General features: G+C 30.3%; 2 protein-coding genes across 3 annotated transcripts; both read left to right on the top strand.

Annotated features, from left to right (window-relative positions):
- The first annotated feature begins 12504 nt into the window (after nucleotides 1-12504).
- Nucleotides 12505-14322, top strand: LOC123904127. The gene is made up of 2 exons (XM_045953819.1): nucleotides 12505-13297; nucleotides 14288-14322. Exons 1-2 carry the CDS (start codon nucleotides 12505-12507, stop codon nucleotides 14320-14322), a joined length of 828 nt encoding a protein of 275 aa, XP_045809775.1.
- A 3798-nt stretch (nucleotides 14323-18120) lies between these two features.
- On the top strand, nucleotides 18121-20238 carry LOC123905794 (extensin-2-like). Of its 2 annotated transcripts, XM_045955523.1 has the most exons (3): nucleotides 18121-18845; nucleotides 18885-19121; nucleotides 19940-20238. In XM_045955523.1, exons 1-2 carry the CDS (start codon nucleotides 18160-18162, stop codon nucleotides 19093-19095), a joined length of 897 nt encoding a protein of 298 aa, XP_045811479.1. In that variant the 5' UTR covers nucleotides 18121-18159; the 3' UTR covers nucleotides 19096-19121; nucleotides 19940-20238. The 2 variants fall into 2 exon arrangements, with proteins under 2 accessions (XP_045811479.1, XP_045811478.1); XM_045955522.1 differs by having other exon boundaries at nucleotides 18122-19121.
- Nucleotides 20239-21048: the final 810 nt, after the last annotated feature.

Below are 21048 nucleotides of genomic sequence, written 5' to 3' on the forward strand. Positions count from 1 at the left end.
AATCTCTTTGGGAGAGGGATTGAAAGTTATTTTTATCAAGGCCTAAGTCACAGGATTGAATGATTGAAAGGGCATTTAACCTACATGCTTGAGGATAAATTATTTGGCCTTGGCCTCGGTAAAACAAACGTTCAAATTTGAAGTCAGTGTGTTTATCTTTTGTTTATCACCATAGATGTTTGGTTCATCGGTGAGTGTATCCTTCCTTTGGGTAGGATCAATATATTGGGTATTGAGCAATTATACAAGTGACTTTGACACCACACTTTCATCTAAAACCTTATAATATTAGGTTTATGGGTCATCTTGTAACAGCCCGAATCCTTTTTCCACGTATTTAGTAGGCATTAATCCCGGTGTTGTACCTCACGGTCTTCTCTATCTCCCTCTCTATGGTAGAGTTTTTGCTTTTCGTGGGAATCGAACGACGTACCATAGGGTTCAGGTACACGTTCAATTCATTCTCACTACCAATTGAAGTGTTCATACTCTTCAAGTGAGTTTCTCCGTGTCCACGATTCATCGCCACTCGCTCTTCCAACCGGGCTCTGATACCACTGTTGGGTTGTGAGGGGGGAGCTTCACTAGGTTGGATCAACACATTGAACATTAACAACCGGACAATGACTTTGCCACCACACTTTCACCCAAAACCTTAGGTATTGAGTTTATGAATTTTCTCACTTATGAAATGCTTAATCTTAACTCTCCCAATCAATATGAAACTTAACTCACATTTGATAAATCTCAACACATTCTACGACCAGGATTGCAAAAAGCAAATAACCAGATAAAAAGAGAGACCTATTATTTGAACAACTTAATTGTTGACAACTTCCTTACGCCGTATGCATTTTTCTCTTCCAAATACATGCATAAGAACCGAGGTGGAACAAAATAAACATGAAAAATCAATAAATTGTACAGACATTATTGATACACGTTGTCGGCTATAAATGTTCATGAATAATTTCTCTAAAAAGAAAGAGTATAGCAGTACTATTAGCTAAAAGAGTAATTAATTACTAAAGAAGTTATTAAAGGATAAAAGTGGTAAAGTAAAATTCATCCTTCATAAAAAACCACTATCAATGACAAGGACAGAAGTATCTTAATGAATTACTCCCTCCGATCCTTTTTATAAGGAACAATTTGAAAAAATCACACAGATCAAGGAATCACATTTAACATAATTATTTTCATTTAATACTCTTATAAATTTAAATTTATTCCATATATACCCTTATTTAATTACTCTTTATTCAACTAATTTACTTATTTTTAAATTCTCTCTCATAATAAATAAGGGCATAAGTGAAATTGAACATTTAAAACATTTAAAAATTGGTCAAAATTTCTTATAAAAAGGACCAAATTTTTTGCCCTAAGTGTTCATTATAAAAAGGAAGTATATTATCATTGTGATTGATGGATCAATGAATTATTATAGATCAATGAAATACAAGATAACATCTTACTGTATTGTCATAAAAAACCACGATCAATGATCAATCACTCAATAGTATATGATAGAATAAAATAGTATTGCACCTGCTGACCCAATTGATTGTTTTATGTATTTCATTGCATAACTTTCACGATTACTATTTTTTATTATATAATAGTAAAAATTATAAAAATTTGATATTTTGAAAATACTCATCGAGACGAATTCAATATCTTATATGCTCGAGACGAATCCAATATCTTATATGCTAATATTTCTTTTTATTTATTAGTAGGAATATATGGTCAAAACAAGATATATGAATAATGTATATAGTCAAAATGGGTCGCTCATTATGGGACGGAGGAATATATGATAGGATAAAGTTGTATCAGAAGAGATAGAGAGATAATATTTTCTAAATTTAAAATTGAAATGGATATTTTCATTTTTTTTTATTGTTGTACTATGAACAAAAAATTGTCTCGTGATTCAGTGAGGTACACCCGTCTCTTATTACCTATTTTGTCCGGTTTCATAGTTGATTCCTAAATTAAATAGAATATATACAACAAAAATGGTCTAGTCCAATCCTCAATTTTTTAGCAGATCAAACGCACCTTAAAAATTAATATTCTTAATGAATTATCATTGTGATGGATCGACCAGTAAGAAAATACTTGCGATCGTAATAAAAAAGTAAAATGTATTTACCCATATTGCATATCGGTTAAATTCATAATTTTATTTAATAAAAATTTCATCACCCAACAAATTTTCCGTGAGCATAGTTCAGTTGATAGGGACATTGCATGTAATATGTAGAGATCAAAGTTAAAACTTTATTACTCCATCATATATTCAATTATTCATATGAAACTTTCTCAAAACATCATTATTTGTCAAAAAATAAATAAAATGACATTGTTAATTGTTAAAATGAAAAAGAAAAAAAAACTAAAAGGTGTCTTTTAGCAAACTTAAGTTTGCAAAATCAAACGGGACCCAACTTGTCAAATTACGTTTCACAGCCAATTTTACAAAATCATTTTATTTTTCTCAGTAACTTATCTCTATAATTTGAGAGTGAATTCTCGCATGTTAGTTTAGGATAATTTTTTTTTTGAGCCATTAATTTGGGTGGAAAGAGAAAAGGAAATAAAAAGGTGAATTGAAAGGTGAAGATTGAAAAAATTGAAAAACATGAAGGAAAAGAAATTAAGAGAATCCATTCTCCTATGAAGTTACATCGCCAATTGTTTAAAAATATGAATTTTTATATGTAAGAAAAAAATATATGGAAATATACAAGATTATCCATTGTTTGTTTCACACTGCATGTTCATGATTGATTGTGGTATAATATTTTTAAATATATTATTGTACTATTATTTTGGTTAATAGGAGGATCGAATTAAGTTCACATTGACTTAAATTTTCTTGGTGAGTGTTGGCACAAGCTCTACTGCAGAAAAATTATTTTATATCGATTAAATTGACTTTTCATACGTAGAATATACCATTTAATCCATTATATAAATTGGAGATAATTTACAATGGTTATTTCTTTTAATGATTGAGATGGGACCTTTTGCATCGGGTGTTATATTAACTAATGTAAAAGCACAACTTTTATACGTTTTATAATTAACCAGAGTAAAAGTCTAACTTTTTTATTTTTTTGGGTAGATGTAAAAGTCTATTTTATATCGGTTAAAAATAACAATCAACGTCCCGTGACAACCAACGTTTTCGCGCTCGTTAAATTTGATTTCTACTCTGACATAAATGAGCCTTCGATATTTTTAATAATTTTTATAATAATAAAATAATTGATTACAAATATATTTTTATATTATTATTAAAATTATTAAGGTATACCTTCCTACTGAATTTATATTAGACGGCTGAATCCTATTGCATCCTTCCTATTCAAAACGATACCTTGCTATTTGCTTTTACACCGTGGATCTTCAAAGGCCCTTTTTTTTCAAAGGCATATACCTAATCAAACATGACTCATTACATTGCTTTAATTAAATATTTTAATCAAGAGAGTTGCGTGCAAGCATAAAATTTGGTTGAAACTAACTAACTTTTTTCAATAATCTTCCTTTCTTACTAGTATTATAAAAAAAATATTATTTTGTAGAAAAGGGGAGAGAGAGAAAAAATTAAAATTGCATTTAATTTTATGAGACTAAGGAAAAAAACATTCTTAAAAATGATAATTCCCTTGTAATTTGGGACAAAAAAAAGAGATTTTTTCTCTTATAATTTGGGACGGAGGGAGTATGAGGTTACCCGTGAAAATCGTCCCCTATTATATTTTAGGGTACGCTTTATGGCGTTGCAATCAAATACTCAAGAACAATCATAAAATGTCGCCTATATCAGTTTTAGGCAACAATTCTTGCCTGTTGGTTATAAAAGTGTTGCCAGAGGCTATAAATGTTGTAGTGAGTGCAGGTTTGTTTGTCACTATAAGTCAAATTTATTTTAATCTCAAATAATAAAGAGTAAAATTATTCTAACAAAAAAAAGTAAAGGATAAAATTGGAAAAATAGATTCGTAGGGGTAGAGGTATAATTGTTGGGGTAGGAAATATTTTTTTTCCAACTATACAAGTGAGTATTTTTTTTTATAAAACTATGCAAGTAACTTGACAAACTTATAATAAACTACATTGACAAACTTATAATAATACATAAAAATTGCACAAACTGCTTGCATAAGCTAAAAATAAGTTAATTCAAACGGACCATTTGTGTTATATATCACTTTTATATCGACTTCATTTATATATATTTTTTAAAAGGTCTAAATTATTATATATTAATCATTATGGTGACTTCATATACTCAGCCCCATTTGAATTAGCTTATTTTTGAGCTTATGTAAACAGCTTATGCAATATAAATTAGATTTTATTATATTTTTTAGGTTCACACTAGTGAAACTTTTATTTTTATAAGCTATTTTGTCATAAACTACCTTGACAAACTTATAATAATACATAAAAATTACATAAACTACTTGCATATGATAAAATATAAGTTAATCCAAACGGACCCGAAATATAATTGTCTCAATCTTCTAGATTTGTTTGCTAATTGTAGTTGTTGCAAAGATTAATGACTCGGAAAAGCAATTTTTAAGTCATATGTGTACGGTTGCGGAAGAATCAACACCATTGGAGTAGACTATTATTATTATTATTATTATATTGAAAAAGAGTAGACTATAATTGTTTGGCAATGAAAGAAAACAGGAATATTATCTGACAGTTCCGTTCCCCAAGGCGCAACAATATTACAAGAATTTCTTTAGTGGCAACCAATCCAACCATGACTCTTCCTTCTATAATGGTTTACACCCAACCATTGATGAAGAAGGGAAAAAATATTTGCTTAGACTTGTCACTAAAGAGGAGGTGGCTGCATCCCTTAACTCTATGAAGCCTTATAAGGCCCCTGGTCTAGATGGTTTTCGGTGCATTTTCTTCAAATAATATTGAAGGAAATATGCAAAAGATCTCTGCACTTACGAGTTATTTGAGTTTTAGTCCCTATATTTTAAAAATATTTTATTTTGTCACTGCACTTTCATTTTACTTTAAAAATGGTCCCCAGACATTTGTTTTTTTGTTGAAATGACACATTTTTGCTGATCCGTCACTGTTGACTGAACTTTAGAGTTGATGACTCATTTAATTTTGCAGTGAATCGATCAAAATACCCTTAAATAAGTAATTTTTTAAAAGTAAAATAAAATTGACACATTATAAAAAAAATGTGTCACTTCAACAAAAAATGGGTTCAGGGACCATTTTTAAAGTAAAATGAAAGTGCAGTGGCAAAATGAAAAGATTTTAAAATGCAGGGACTAAAACTCAAATGACCCGTAAGTGCAGGGACCTTTTGCATATTTAAGCCTAATATTGATACATTGTGGGGGACGACATCTTCAATCTAGTCAAAACAGTCTTAAATACAAGTTATTTCAACCCTGCATTTTTGAAACCCTGATATTTCTCATCCCGAAAATTGACACACCCACTACTTTTAAAAACTTTAGACCTATCAGTTTATGCAACATTGTCTACAAGATTATTACAAAAGTCTTGGTTCTCCGCCTCGGGCCGATTCTTGATTCTATTATTGGACCCTACTAAAGCAGTTTTCTACCAGGTAGAAGCACTTCTGACAATACAATTGAGACACGTCAAGATTAACGGTTTATGCGTTTTTATTAAATATCATTAATCTTGATCGTTCTTAATAACATATCAAATGATTTTAGATTTTTGTAAAATTTAACATAAATGATCTACACGATATAAGCTTTCAATCCAACAGTGAATTTTATAAAATTTGTATTCGTTAAAGCGTTATTGAGCGGTGTAACATTACTCAAATATTACACCTGTGTAATTTGATCCATCCCTATATATATATATATATATATATATATATATATATATATATATATATATATGAGTTGCATAATTTTATATCAATGAAGCAAAATATATGTATTGTAAAAGTATTTACATTAAATTATAAAGACCACTTATTAGTAACGTAGGAAATTCAAAATATGATATTATCATTAGAGGTTTAAGGCGCATTTTATATTTAAAAGTTTATCTTTTTCTATCTTGACATGTCATTATGTATAAAATTCAACACATTTTATATGTTTTTATTGTATTTTTTGATGGTACAAAGTTTTTATTATATTTATAATTGATAATTGATGAGACAAGTCAGAAACCCCATGACAAAATAGGGTGAAATTTACACTCACCTATCAAAATCAACCAGCCCATTTCTTTCGTGCCCTGTTTTAGATCGGTTAATGAGACAGATTGGTTAATGACAGAACAGGTTGAAACTGTTTTTGGTTTTGTTTTTTAAGTATTGAAAGATTTTTGGAGGAAGTTAGAGACAAAAATAGAGAAATTTAGCACATTTTTATCATTAGTGTTTTAAGATTTTTCAGTTTTGAACTAATAGAGAAATTTTTTATCACTAGAAATAATAGAGAAATTTATTACATTTTTGGAGTGATAAATAAAATAGAAAATGATAAATAAAAGTTAATAAATAATATACTTTTTTAATTTTGACATTATTATAACAACATAAATTAAATTTAAACTCTAAAGAAGTCATATAGGTATTTAAAAACTCTTTCAATATGATTTTTGAATTCAACCGATTTGGAGATTTTTGTGTTATGAAGAAATATAAAATGTCAAAACTTCTCTCCCCAGACTACTCTATTATTTTAACTTGCTCCTTCTTTTTTTTTTTCATGAAAAATCTTTCCTTCTCTGTTAAACTAGCAAACAAATCCTTACTGTAATTTTTTTTAGACAAAATCAACCAGCCGGTCCATTTTGGTATCAGATACTACCTATAACTTACAACATCCACAATGGAGCTCCCCAAGTTTGAGTACTTAACTGAGCCTCATATGTATACATCACTCATTTATTATTTTTTAATAATAGTATTTAATAAGTACTCAATCCCTCCAACTCAACACTTCTTATAAACTTCTAAATGAGTCTCACTAATAACTCTATATCTCATCAATAGATTCGCAGCAATAGAGAGCAGGAGACGAACATTCTACATATTTATAAGTAGGTCCCACAAAAATATATTATAATGAAAAGAGATAGAATACCTATTTGAGAAGCAATAGCTATTAGAAACTCAATTAGTATTGCTCCAATGATAGTACCTAATAACTACCTATATAAGTACCTAATAGGTACTACCATTGGATGTGCTCTTAGAGAGTTAGAGGGCATACATATACGCAAGGCGACTAGCACATGCAAAGTGTGTTATATATAGCCGGACCTCCATTATTTGGGGCTAAAAAATTTATATAATAGTATATCTCAAGGGAAGAATATGCAAAATATATGAAAACATTGATTAAAAAATATAATAAAAGGGCCTAATATATATATATATATATATATATATATATATATATATATATATATATATAATATTAATTTGTCTTTGGTAAAAAATAATTACAAAGTGGATAGGCTTCCGAACAAAAATAAATGAACAGAAAAAAAGGTACAATATGAAATTTGATTGATGAGTTTATTTCAAACTCTACTAGAAATAATTTTTTTTTGGCTTAAATACACTTTTGATCCCTCTATTTTCAAAAAAATGAAGTTTTGGTCCCCCTATTTTAAAAACCAACTTTTTAGTCCCCCAATTTTAATTTTTTTTGAGTTTTGATCCCCCATTCCATTTTAAGGCTAATTTTGTTGATGTGACATTGTCACTAATGCATATCAGCGTCCACGTAGACAAATTTAATATCCATGTCATTATTTGTTTTTAATTCAATAAAACTTATTTTATAAAATAATTTAATTAAACCTAAGAAAGTTCATTAAAATAAAAAATCCAAAAATTCACAACCTCTAATTTATTAAACCTAAGAAAAAACAAACAATCACAACATGGACATGATCCTCTTTGATTCATATCAAACAATTGCATATTGAAAGCAAGTTTTGTGTTTCAAGAACCTTCAACTTTCATCATCATCCAACTTTATATAAAACCAATCTAGAATTAAACTTCAAACTTAAAACAATTTTTGGGTTTTCATTCAAACTCATCCAAAGTCATAGATAGTTTAAAGAGTATGAGTAATTTCTATTGAAACACAAAATCATCTCTAATTTCTTTTCGTTTTTAAAAATCCAAAAACTGTTTAGTTTGAACGGAAACCATAGGATTAGTGAAATCCATAAGGAAGGATTCTCTCCGACGGTGAATAAAATTCTAGTAGTTGAAGGTTTGATAATTAGGGTTTCAAATTTCATATTTTATAAGATTTAACAATTATTATTTCAGTTGAATATATAATTCTAACAATTAAAATATTTTATAAATAAAGTTTTATTGAATTTAAAAATATATAATAATGACATGGATATTAAATTTGTCCACATGAATGTTGCCACATCATTAGTTACAAGGCCACATCAACAAAATTAACCCCAAAATAGGATGGGGGATCAAAACTCAAAAAAAATAAAAATAGGGGGATTAAAAAGTTGGTTTTTAAAATAGGGGGACCAAAACTTCATTTTTTTAAAAATAGGGGGATCAAAAGTGCATTTAAGCCTTTTTTTTTTTAAGTAGCAAAAAAGTATTTTGTTGTTACTATTAGAATATGAATATTGTTTTATGTTAATTACAAGAATTAATATTTTCTATGTTATCTACCATTTACAAAAGGATTATTCTTTTTAATTTTTTTTTTATTATTAAGAGATTCATTATTAAAGAGTTAATAACATTGCCCTTCTTTTGATGATAAAAAAAAAATTGTTTTTGATTTCTTAAGTTACATATTAAACATAATTTAAATTTCTTAATAAAAAACAGATGTCACTATTGACTCGAAATTAAATATTTAAAATTTTTAAGTCAAGTGAATACCTTAAGAGGTTATGATGGCAAAGTTGGGGCCAAGACATTGGTTAAATTGGATAGATTAATAGAGTTTAAAGAAATTGGTCCACAAATTAACCCTACAGCTCAGCAAGAAGGAAAAGTCAGCTTTTAATAGTTTGTATTCACATATAAAAACAGACTTTAGGTTCGTGTTAGGAAATTGTCCAATTTAGGACATTTAGAAGAGGCCAAGAAATTTTTGTCAAAAAAAGAATAGGCCAAGAAATAAGATAAATAATGCAAAGGCTCTTATTCGAACTACTTTGACTCTTTTGTGTGGTTTTTAGGCATGTTTGGTGGGGAACGTATACAAATTGAGTCATTCTATTATTTGTTAAAATATAAATGAATCTCACTTGATGTATCAATCTCTTTAAGGAGAAAAATTAATTTTTAATAAAAGTAAAATTTTATTTTTGAGCTTAAAAATGAGTTGAAAGTAAAATGTTTTATGTTTAAATATATATATTCATAGAAATGAATTGGAAAATAAATTTAAATAGTCGATGTGAGACGGATTTAACCACACACTTCAAAATTCAACAACCTCTCTCCAATTATGAGTTCTCATATCATATAGTTGATCTAATATCATGATCCACTCTACCTCTCCTACCAAATCGAATCACGGTTGTGATACCACTTGTTGGAGAGCTTGGAGGAGCTCGGGAGAAACATCAAGTTAAATCCTCCAAAATCATAACAGAGGGAGATGTCGCATCCCTACCTAAAAACTTAAGACATTAGGTTAATAAGTTACATCTCTTATAAATACAAAACATTTTTCCATTTCTAATCTATGTGAGACTCAATCACTCACATTTAAAACTCAACAACTAATTAATTTAAAGGGTAGAATTTCTAACCACTAAACTATCTTTAAAAAAATAAAAAATGGAACCAAACATACGATTACTAAAATGAGAATCATATCTTGTTCATGCTGGCGTATGCCTAGAATAGTCTCATGGCATCATTAATTTTTTATTTTTATCTTTTTGACAATTTTTTAATTTTTTTTTGTCACCATCGTATCATTAATTTATTTGTCGTTACTGATCGAAGTGAAATTATTGTTTGACTCTAAAAATTACCTTTTGTCTCTAAATATGGTGAAATATACGTATAGAATCTTTCGTGTGAAATGACAATTACATTACCTCCCATATTTTACGTTGTTGGTGAACACATAGACATGCCACATCATCATTATAATTAGGCAGTTAGCAAAATGTTGAAGAAAAAGTTCAATCTTTAGTGTGCAATAATCCTCAATCCACTTAATTACAACTAGTAATTAGTCTTCTCCAAACGCATATTTTAGACATTAAACCTTAACTTTTTCACTCAAAGCTCGTCATGTGTTGCCAAAGGTGAATGCTAAATCACATTAAAATTACTAAAACCTCTAAATCGTTTAAAGATCATGCTTGTTTAATATCTTTTAATTGTTATCAAGTATACATTTTTATACTTATGTTCATTCAATTAATCGGTACTATATATCCACCAATTTATTTAATAAGATTATCATATGGTATATTGTTCTAACACGGTATAATAAAAAAATGACCTATAAAATCATAAAAAAATAACAAGACCATAAAAGTGTGTTGTTTTATGCTTTAATATTATATAATTTTCTATGGTGATTAGATAGTAAACAATAAAATAGTTACACGCAATTTCATGGTTGGTTTTATATTATGTTGTCCACCTAAGTTAGAACATAATCTATAAAAAAGACAATTCGTTATTCAAATTTGAAAATGATGCAATGATAAAGACATTAATCATCTCATCACTAACAAAACACACGTAAATGTAATCACCTAATTAAGCACACAATTAATTATTGTTATGAGTAAACGTCCTAGCTACTTGCCATACATAAACTATGATTTAGATTTTATAGGCTCAAAATATCAGTCGTACATACTTATTTATTCCATCGTACGTCTTTAAATATATTTTTCTTTTTTACATTCCATCTTTAAATATTTTTTTTTACGCACCCTCTTTAAATATTATATTTAATGTTTAAAAACCGAACCGGCCGATCGGACCGGTCTGGCGGGGAACAGGAAGGATGGCTGGGTTGGTCAACTTGCAGAACCGGTTTTGTAAACAAATCGGTGAAACCCGGTGTGACCCAGTCGGTTCAATGGTCAAACCGTCAAATCGGTTAACCTGCACAAAACCGAACCGGTTTGAGAATAGAATGAAAAATGTCTAAAAATTACAAAATATTCGTCGATAGGTCGAACCAACAACCTCTCCATAAAGCTTTGTATCCTTACCACTTGGCTAGGTGAAATTCTGTGATTATGATGCATGCATATTCCATATATTTGATTTGAAACTAATTAAGAAACAATCAAATCAATATTCTCACACTTGATTTATTTTTCTTCTTTTACAAAAAGATCTATTTTTCTTTTGTTTCCTAACCATCACCTTTAGTAATTTTAAACTTATTAATTTTATTGTAAAAAAAAAAAACTTATTAATTTTATTTTTCTTGTTAATTGTATTTTTAAACTTAATTGTTTTTTTTTTTTTAAAAAAAACTATTAATTTTTTCTTATTGAATAATACACCGGATCAACAGTCATGCGGTCCGACCAGTGACACACTGGCCCGACTAGTAACCCAGTGCCTTGACCGGGTCGATCACCGGTCCGAGTTTTAAAACTATGGATATAATTATGTTCTTGTGAACATACTTATTTAATTGGTATAGAGATATTGCAATATATAAATATTGAGGTTTGAATTCGGAATATTCACTTATTTATTCTATGAAAAAATTCTAATCTCTAAACTATTTTATAAAAAAAAAAATTATTTTTATATGAAAAAGAGAAATTATTATTTATCTTAGAAAATGAATCTTCATTAAGGATATGAGAAAGATAAATTAAAACAACTTAGTTCCTTGATTTTTCACATATAAATCAATTTCATTCTTGAATTTATCAAAATAGCTAAAACATCTATCAATTTGTGAAAGTTATATCAAATCAGTCATCTCTTAACTTGAGATGTTAACGGTGATGACATGTGACGTTAATTGCTTACACGTCCTTCCACGTCAACAAACACGTTTTCAACGACGAATTTAATTGCTTTTGAAATTAGTTGGGAAGCTTTCAATGACTATATTTGCTTTCTTCTAAAATTTAAACCTTAATTTTTCATAATTCATAATTTAATATATATCCATTCACATCCTATACCAAAGTTCCTTCTCCCGTCTCTAACAGAATTCGGGTATTCTCATATTCGTTCCGATTTTGAACAAGGCAAAAAATAGAACTATAATCTTATATTTGCTGGTTTTGATGATCTATTTCGTGGCTTATCTCTGCATAAACTTAGACTCGATTTTGATATTTTTCTTTTATTAAAGAAAAGTAAAAAGTCCAAAACTAAACATTTTCCACAATCTGATTTTTTTAAACATAAATTTCATTTTAAGGGTTTCTAAACTATCCCAAAGGATCATTGCGACACCTCTCATTGGGTCGGTCTATGTGGATAAAATGGTTTGGGAGGAGGAACGAAATGGGTGTTACTCTGTCAAATCCGGGTACAAGCTTGCTATGAAGTGTATTTTCCGTAATGATAAATACCATGTGAAAGGTAATTGGAAAGAAATATGGAAAGCGCATGCTCCACATAAAGCGCGTCATCTTCTTTGGCGATTATGTAGGGGATGTATTCCAACGAGGCGTCGGTTATTAGAACGTCATGTTGATTGTGATGTTCATTGCCCATTATGTGAAGATGAGGTAGAAGATGATGTACACGCATTTTTCACCTGTTCCTCTGCTCAATCCAGTTGGCAAGCAGCTGGACTGTCATCTGTCTTGGGTTCCGCAGCTTGTCAGCAAGGTAGTGCAGCAGATAGAGTGTTTGCCTTGTGTCGGAACGAGGATTACGCTACTATAGGTAGAGTGGCTATGTTGTTATGGAGTATATGGCATAACCGGAATGATAAAATTTGGAACGATAATGTTAGAAGCCCAAACCAAATAGGCCGGGCTGCGTTTGATCAGTGGAACGAGTGGATTGCCGTCCATAAGTTGCGAGGTAACGATGATCATGATGTTCCGCTTGTTAGCACCATTCGGTGGGAAAAGCCTCGTATAGGATGGTTAAAGTGCAATGTAGATGCAGCATTTTTTGTCGATGCAGGTAGGACCGCGATGGGTGCTTGTTTTCGTAATAATTCTGGTGAGTTTATGGCTGGATTTACGCAGTGGCGGCAACTGACTTTATCAACAGATGAGGGTGAAGCATGGACACTATTGCAAGCTATGAATGAAGCTAAGAGTAGAAGTTTTGAAAGCGTCCAGTTTGAAAGTGACTCTCAAGTGCTGGTTGATGCTATTTGTACCAAACGGCGAGGCAATTCAGAGTTTCTTTCAATCGTTGATGAAATTATTCATGTTATGTTATCATGTGTGAACTTTGAAGTTAAGTTTATTAGGAGACAAGTGAATTCGGTTGCTCACACTTTAGCTAGGGCGGCCAATTCCTGGACTAGTTTCCATAGATTTGAGATTATTCCTTCATGTATTGAACTTTTGATAATTAATGAAATGCAGTAAGTTTGTTTGGTTCAAAAAAAAAAAAAAAACTATCCCAAAGGATTTATTAAAATTCCCTTTACGGTATTGTTTAATGTCCATTCAGTAACTATTTTTGTCCAAAACTACCCTTATGATTTTAAACAAAATGTCTAATTGAACTTAGTGTTCAAATGAGAATGTTCTTTTGGTGATTGTGAATGGTTAGATCTGTACTTGGTGATGAATGGTGTGATCTTCTAGTACCAATGGGGGAAATAGTACCTGCACGCTCAAGTCAATATTTGCTTTAAGATGAGAGAAGATGCTAAATTGGGGTAGCATGTGTGTACCTTTAGAGTGGGTTCATGCATGTATATATAGTGATATTCGAGGAGTAATCGTATGATGGGGTCCTCCATGTGCAAGAAAAGAGTCACAAATATCTTCTGTGAGAGCCATTTATTGATGGTTGATATAACATGTATTGGAGCAATACGCGCGTTTCCTCCATTTGTGGTCGTGGTGGATAATATCTCCTATGTATAATTGGGCCTTTAGTTTATTAGGCTTTCAGCCAGTCCAAAACACTAATATGCTAAGCTAAATGACATACTCCTCCGTTTCAAATCTTTAGTTCTTTTAAGTATGTACAAATATTGATATAATAAATTTAGATGGATCGTACAATTTTACATTTAATTCATTTAATTAAAGAATTATTTATTTAATCCTTGTTTTTGTTTTTGTAAAGGTGCAAAAGGAATTAATCGTGTGTTGGTTTTCTAAAATAACCAAAATTTTGGAAAAAAAATGCTAAAGAAAATCAAAGATCAAAGACGGAAGGAAGGAGTATATGATTGGCTAATGAGAAGAATCGCACAATAGTAAGTAATATATATTTTTTGGCTTCTTAAAAGAAAATAGTAAGTAAATTATTGATAAGATTTAAATAAGCCAATTCAAACTTTTTAAATGTACAATATTGTTTTTTTAATTCATTTCAATAAAGAAATTAATACTTTTTTAACCCCCCAAAAAAAAAGAAATACTTTTTTTCTTCTTTGAAAAACAGTACAAATCTACATATGCCAAGAGAATAAGGAAAAAGATACTCCAAAAAAAAAACTGGTCAATGATGATTTTGATTGGTTTCTTAAATATCAACCTTTTGGCCTTGCAGAAACTCTAAGTACATAGTAGATTAAATATCAAGCAATTATTTTTGAAAAAACTACAAAATTTGTGAAAGTTTTTCCGGAGCCAGCTTATAAGGTTTGAAATCTAGAGCAAGCTTAAAATTCAGTCTCTTCATTCAATGTATTAGCCATATTGCATAAAAAAATTGAATAATTGCATAATAAAAATGTGTTAGCCATCATACGTAAACAGGGTGACATGTAATGTTTTTCAAAGTTTGTTATTTAGAAAGGACAAATTAATTCTCTCTTCTCTTTTAAGTAGCCTGCCCTAATTTTTTCTCTCCAACTTTTTTTCTTTATTCGCTCATCATAGAGGGGTGATTTTGGGTTATTAATGACTCAAAACCACTCATCTTCATCGTTTTTCTTGTTATTTATCTAAATAAGTGTTATTCACATATATTTGAATTATTATTTTTTATGTTTTTCTCTCCTAAGTGCGGTGTTATTGGTTTGTTAGTCGTTTTATGCGACGGTTTTTGGTTGTCTCGCCTCTGTGCGCTATTTTGTTTGTACAAAGTGGCAAATCAGTTTTGACTCATTATAGGTTTCAAACAATGATATAATATTTCAGAGGCATAAATACTATAGTTCGAGTAAAGGGCTTATGACAGCTATCACTAAGATCAATTTTCTCTCAACCTTACAAATATATTGTCGGTATGTGGCAGAATCGGTCATCTCAGAGACCAAATATAATCAATTTTTTGCGCGAAGACATGTAAATATATTTTTTCCAGAGTTGGATGCCATCAAAGACTGGATCTCAAATTACTATTAACCTTTGGTCATATGTTGACGAATTTAGTCAGGTTGTTAAGATTTAGATTTTGGGTTGTTAATGCTATATTGTCGGATGAAAGTTTTATATGCATTTTTAGTGAGTATTTAACTATCTCCATCTCTTTGTATTGTTGCTATTTTCACATATGAATGAATGAATTTTATTTTATTGTAAGAAAAAGAAAGGACGTACAAATTAATTTTTGACAAAATATTTAATAATCATTTAAAAATGACTACATGTATATCAATTTTTTTTCCCCAAATTTCTTAATTAGAGATAATCATATTCGAAGTATCTTACTATTAAAAATGAATACAAAATCTCAATAGAGACTTAAATTTTAACTCGTCATGTTATAAATGTCTGGTACTTTTCACCAAATTCAACCTTTATTGGTCTGGGTTTATTTACATTTTTTTCACCATGAGTATGAACAAGGATGAAACTAGTAGGGGGATCAACAAAGGTCATGGTGTCCCTCCTATCTGTTTAGGTTGAACCAATTAACATTCGTTAGGTTTAGCCTTCGTAATTTCATATCATTACCTTTAACGGGTACAGCCTCCTTAGAGTACGTCCTAACCTTTAGAAGTTTAGAATTTGACAAGTTCTCTACGTCCGCTTGGTTTCATAATATCAGTGCAGAATTTAAGTATGTGTGCTTCTTAATCTCAAACCTAACCGCAGATACTGAATTTAATGGTCTCATATAGGTAGGTTATAGTATCTCTTTGATTCCGTAGTCTTAGATGTGTCACGGTATCCACTTCGACCCTAGTTACTAACAGAATATGCGCGCGTTCATATATGTCAGTGTATAAACAAATAAATAGAGATAGTAACAAATAATAAATGAATAGCAATTATAAATAGTCTTGGAAAATAACCAAATTACATGTCTCAAGCGGTTCTAGGGAAGCTCGTCTACTTGACCTAACCCTGATGGGTTTAGCTACTAAAGACCATACAAGAAGAGAAAGAATAAGCATAAAGAAAAACCTTATGCCTTGAGAGCTCCTTAGCCCTCCTTTGCTCCTTAGAGGCTTATAGCTCTCTAAACTTTTGAATGAATAATTGTGAAGGAGAATAGCTCTATTTATAGTGTTTTTGGACTTGGGCTGCACGCACCATCGTATCGCGTTGATATCCATCGTGGCGAGATGAGATTTTTACTTGGAGCCAAAGATTTTCTGATTTTGCGCAGATTTTCAGCATTTTCATCGTGGCCACGATGCGATCCATCGTAGCCACGATAGAGTTCATAATTAGATTTTTGGTTCAACAACTAATTTCTAGCTCTTTGTCTTAGCTTTCCAACGCATGGTCACAGAACGCGATCCGATACTCATAGCTCCAGTTATGGTGTTTTTGGTATGATGTGGTATTTCTTCATTTTTCCATCTTGCGCATCGTACCCATCGTGCCCACGGTGCTTCACAGATTTCTCATCGCAGCCACGATACAATCCATCGTGCTACTATGGATTGATTTGTTATAAACTTTTAACCGCCTTCTCATCGTGCTACGATGGTCATCCATCGTGGTGCGATGAATTTTTCAATTTCTTTTTTTTTTTGCCATTTTTTATGCATTTTTCACTTTTCTTAATTCTTGATCAAGTAACTTCGTAACTTTAGGTATTTGGCTATTAAAACTACTCTAAAATAGTATTAAAAACATCATATAATTGACTGTCATCAATCGACTAATCATAGGTCGAGTTTACTTACTTTGATAATGGCTTATAAACAAAAATAATAAAAAATGATTGGTATACTTACTATAAAGAAAATAAGGGCATTGTCACCATTTTCCAGCTAATAAAGTTTATTCCATTGTTTTTATTTTTTGACTAAAGTTTATTCCATTGTTTAATTTCAATTCATGCATAGATTGATGTCTCTATCAAATCCAACTTGGGTAGCTTTGGTCCAAAAAGCATACTTACTTATTCAATGGCAGGCTGTTATTTTTTAATAATATTCTGCGGTTCATAAGAACTATCATATTTGTCAAAATTATTTGCTCCGGCATAATTTAATTAGTTAAGTTATAATATAAAAAGATTGCAATTTAAATCTGAAATTCTTCACTTAATTATTTTATGAGGTAAAATTCTGATCACTAAATTATATTTATAATGAGCTGGGAATCGAACCCAAGACCTATATTATGCTACCCAAATCTCTCACCACTAGACCAAACCTAATGGCTTTTCTGATCACTAAATTACTTTACAAAAAAAATTGTTTTCAAAGGTTAGCTATGTACTTCTAATATTTAACACACTCTCTAGTTACTATTATGTGGACCACTTTTTATTTATTGTTTTTCATTTTAAGTTCAAGATTAATAAAATTTATTTGGTAAAATTATCAATCTCTGTGATATATTTATAATTTATCGTTGCCTTATGTGCAATGAATACAATAACAATTATTTTGAGATAGATCAATTATTAGATTTTTTTTATTGTTAGTTTTTGGTAGGGGTTGAAAACTAGGTGAATTGTAATATGTATCAAATCAAAACAGACTAACCAATATGAACAATTGAGATAAAATGGGTAAATAAAAAACTATATAAAGGGTGTTACTACCTTTCATTATAGCACTACCAAAACCCATTTGGGAAAACATGGGTTCTCAAATGGCCTCTATTACTCTCACTATTGCATTGGCAATAATCACTCTTTGCTTGCCATCCCAAATTTCAGCAAACAACTATATCTATTCATCCCCACCACCACCACCTAAGCCTTACTACTACCACTCTCCACCACCTCCGGTTCACTCACCTCCTCCTCCTTACCATTACAGTTCACCACCACCACCACCAAAGAAGCCATACAAATACGCTTCTCCTCCACCACCAGTTTACAAATACAAGTCACCACCTCCACCTGTGTACAAGTATCCTTCTCCTCCACCGCCCGTTTATAAGTACAAGTCACCTCCTCCACCGGTGTACAAGTACAAATCACCACCACCACCACCTAAGAAGCCATATAAATACCCATCTCCACCACCACCAGTTTACAAGTACAAGTCACCTCCTCCACCAGTATACAAGTACAAATCCCCTCCACCGCCAGTTTACAAGTATAAGTCACCTCCTCCACCAGTATATAAGTACAAATCTCCTCCACCTCCACCAAAGAAACCATATAAGTACCCATCTCCACCTCCACCCGTTTACAAATACAATTCACCTCCTCCTCCCTACAAGTATCCATCTCCTCCTCCACCTCCGTACAAGTACCCTTCACCACCACCCCCAGTTTATAAGTACAAGTCACCTCCTCCACCGGTATACAAATACAAATCGCCACCACCACCGGCCAAGAAGCCATATAAATATCCATCACCTCCACCACCAGTTTACAAATATAAGTCTCCTCCTCCACCCGTCTACTCGCCACCTCCACCAGTTTACAAGTATAAATCTCCACCTCCACCAGTTTACTCACCACCTCCGCCACACTATGTCTACTCTTCACCTCCTCCACCGGTCTACTCCCCTCCTCCACCACATTACATCTATGCATCACCTCCTCCTCCTTACCACTTCTAGACAGTGGTTTCCCATTGTATCTCATGGTATGCTTTAAAATGCCACTTCATACGTACAACCTACACTAAACACTCTATAATTAAAATGTTTTAATCTTTAAAAAGACGAGTTTCTTTTAGTTATACATTATGAGTTTAATTTTAACTTCCTCCTCTTTTATTACCTATATAACAGTTATGCATGATTCATAGTGTATATATATTTTTACACTGAGATTGTATACAAACTAAAAAGTATTGTTATTTCTTGTTAATGATGTACTCCCGAGAAGAATCACGACACACTAATAACACATGCATTACCATACAAAGTTGTCAACACCCACTTGCCATATAAGAGCCTATTTAATTTAAATAAAACAATTGTCTATTCATAATATTCGCTATACAAATCATTTGCGAGTTTTAGCATTTTCCTAAATTAAAACTTATGAACTTATAATATATATATATATATATATATATATATATATATATAATAAAAACATCAAATAAGAGAATCAAAATATGTCATTAAAGGGAATAGAAGTCATTATCTAATATTAGTCTAATTATTATCTTTATACAAATAGAATACAATATTTTTAGAGTAGCTTTTTCTTCTCATTTTTATCCTTTATATAAATTATTTTACTTAAAATATAATTTTTTTATTTAATTAAATAAACAAGTTTTGAAATATCTATACTTTTGCCTAAAAATATACTGAATTTTGATGTAACATTTTCTTTAAATTTTACCGTTTACTTAATTTTTTTGAAATAACTACCACTATCTCACATGTATTGTTTTTGTGTGCCTAATAATTGATATTAATGTATTTATATGTTTATATGCTTTTGTAGGATTTGAGGAATATTGGAAATAAAAGAGAACATAGTGCAAAGCAGGGAAGATGCATTTCACAATAATAGAAGGAAAAAAAAAGGGAAGCAAAGTTTTCCACCACGTATTTCTCTCAAGAAAAGTCACTTTTTTTTTCTTATTTGTTTTGTTATATATGTATTATATATTGTCATTATTAGTATGCTTGGATTTTGAATTTAGATTGTAAGGCACTGTGTGCAATTTCATAAATGCATTTTGTTTTGAACCTACTTTGTTAAGGGGTTTCGAAGAAAATAAAATTTGAATATAATTTCTACTTCTCAATCTTTGTATATTTAATTAGAAATTATATTCTACAATATAATTAACTTTGTGGAGACAAAAACTTGATGTGATTTTAATTAATTAATTAATTAATAAATTTCATGTTTAAACCATTATTTAATTAGTCCAAGTGATAAGGTCTTGGACCCCTTAAGTTAGTGGTTATGGGATAAATTTATGACTCTCACGTATGAAAAAAACTTGATTGGGATAAGAAATCAATCTTATATGCGCTGCAAATTCCTATCAATACCAGATACTTTGATACCACGTGACAAGATTCAAACTTTCACCCGTAATTCTTAAGTACGAAAATTAAATATGCAAAGTAGGCTAAGTATATTTATTGTATAACAAAAAATATGCCGTAAAAAGCACAAAGATTTTTAATGAGCTTATAATTTATTTATACTAGTTTATGTTTGTTTTGATAAGTTAATTTAATTACTACTTCATTCGGACACAAATATAAGAAAAAATAATCATTTATGCAGTGTTTAAGAAATTTAGTTAAGTGTAGTTAATTTTTTTGATTTAATGCAAAACATGAGTTAAATTTATTATATTACCCTTTGAAAAGTGATTTATGCCTTGAAAATCACATAAACTTTTGAAAAGTGAAATTATTAAATAATGGTATATTAAGAATAGTAGTATTAATTAATTTAAAAATAGTTAATTTTTGCTTATATTTGTGTCCAAAATTTAAAATGTTTTTTTCTTATATTTGTGTCCGGAGAGAGTAACTTATATAACTATTCTTTAGTCTAATTTTATCTCTATTATCTTCCTTAACACACGC

This window comes from Trifolium pratense, linkage group LG2, assembly GCF_020283565.1.
Source record: "Trifolium pratense cultivar HEN17-A07 linkage group LG2, ARS_RC_1.1, whole genome shotgun sequence".
NCBI lineage: Eukaryota > Viridiplantae > Streptophyta > Magnoliopsida > Fabales > Fabaceae > Trifolium > Trifolium pratense.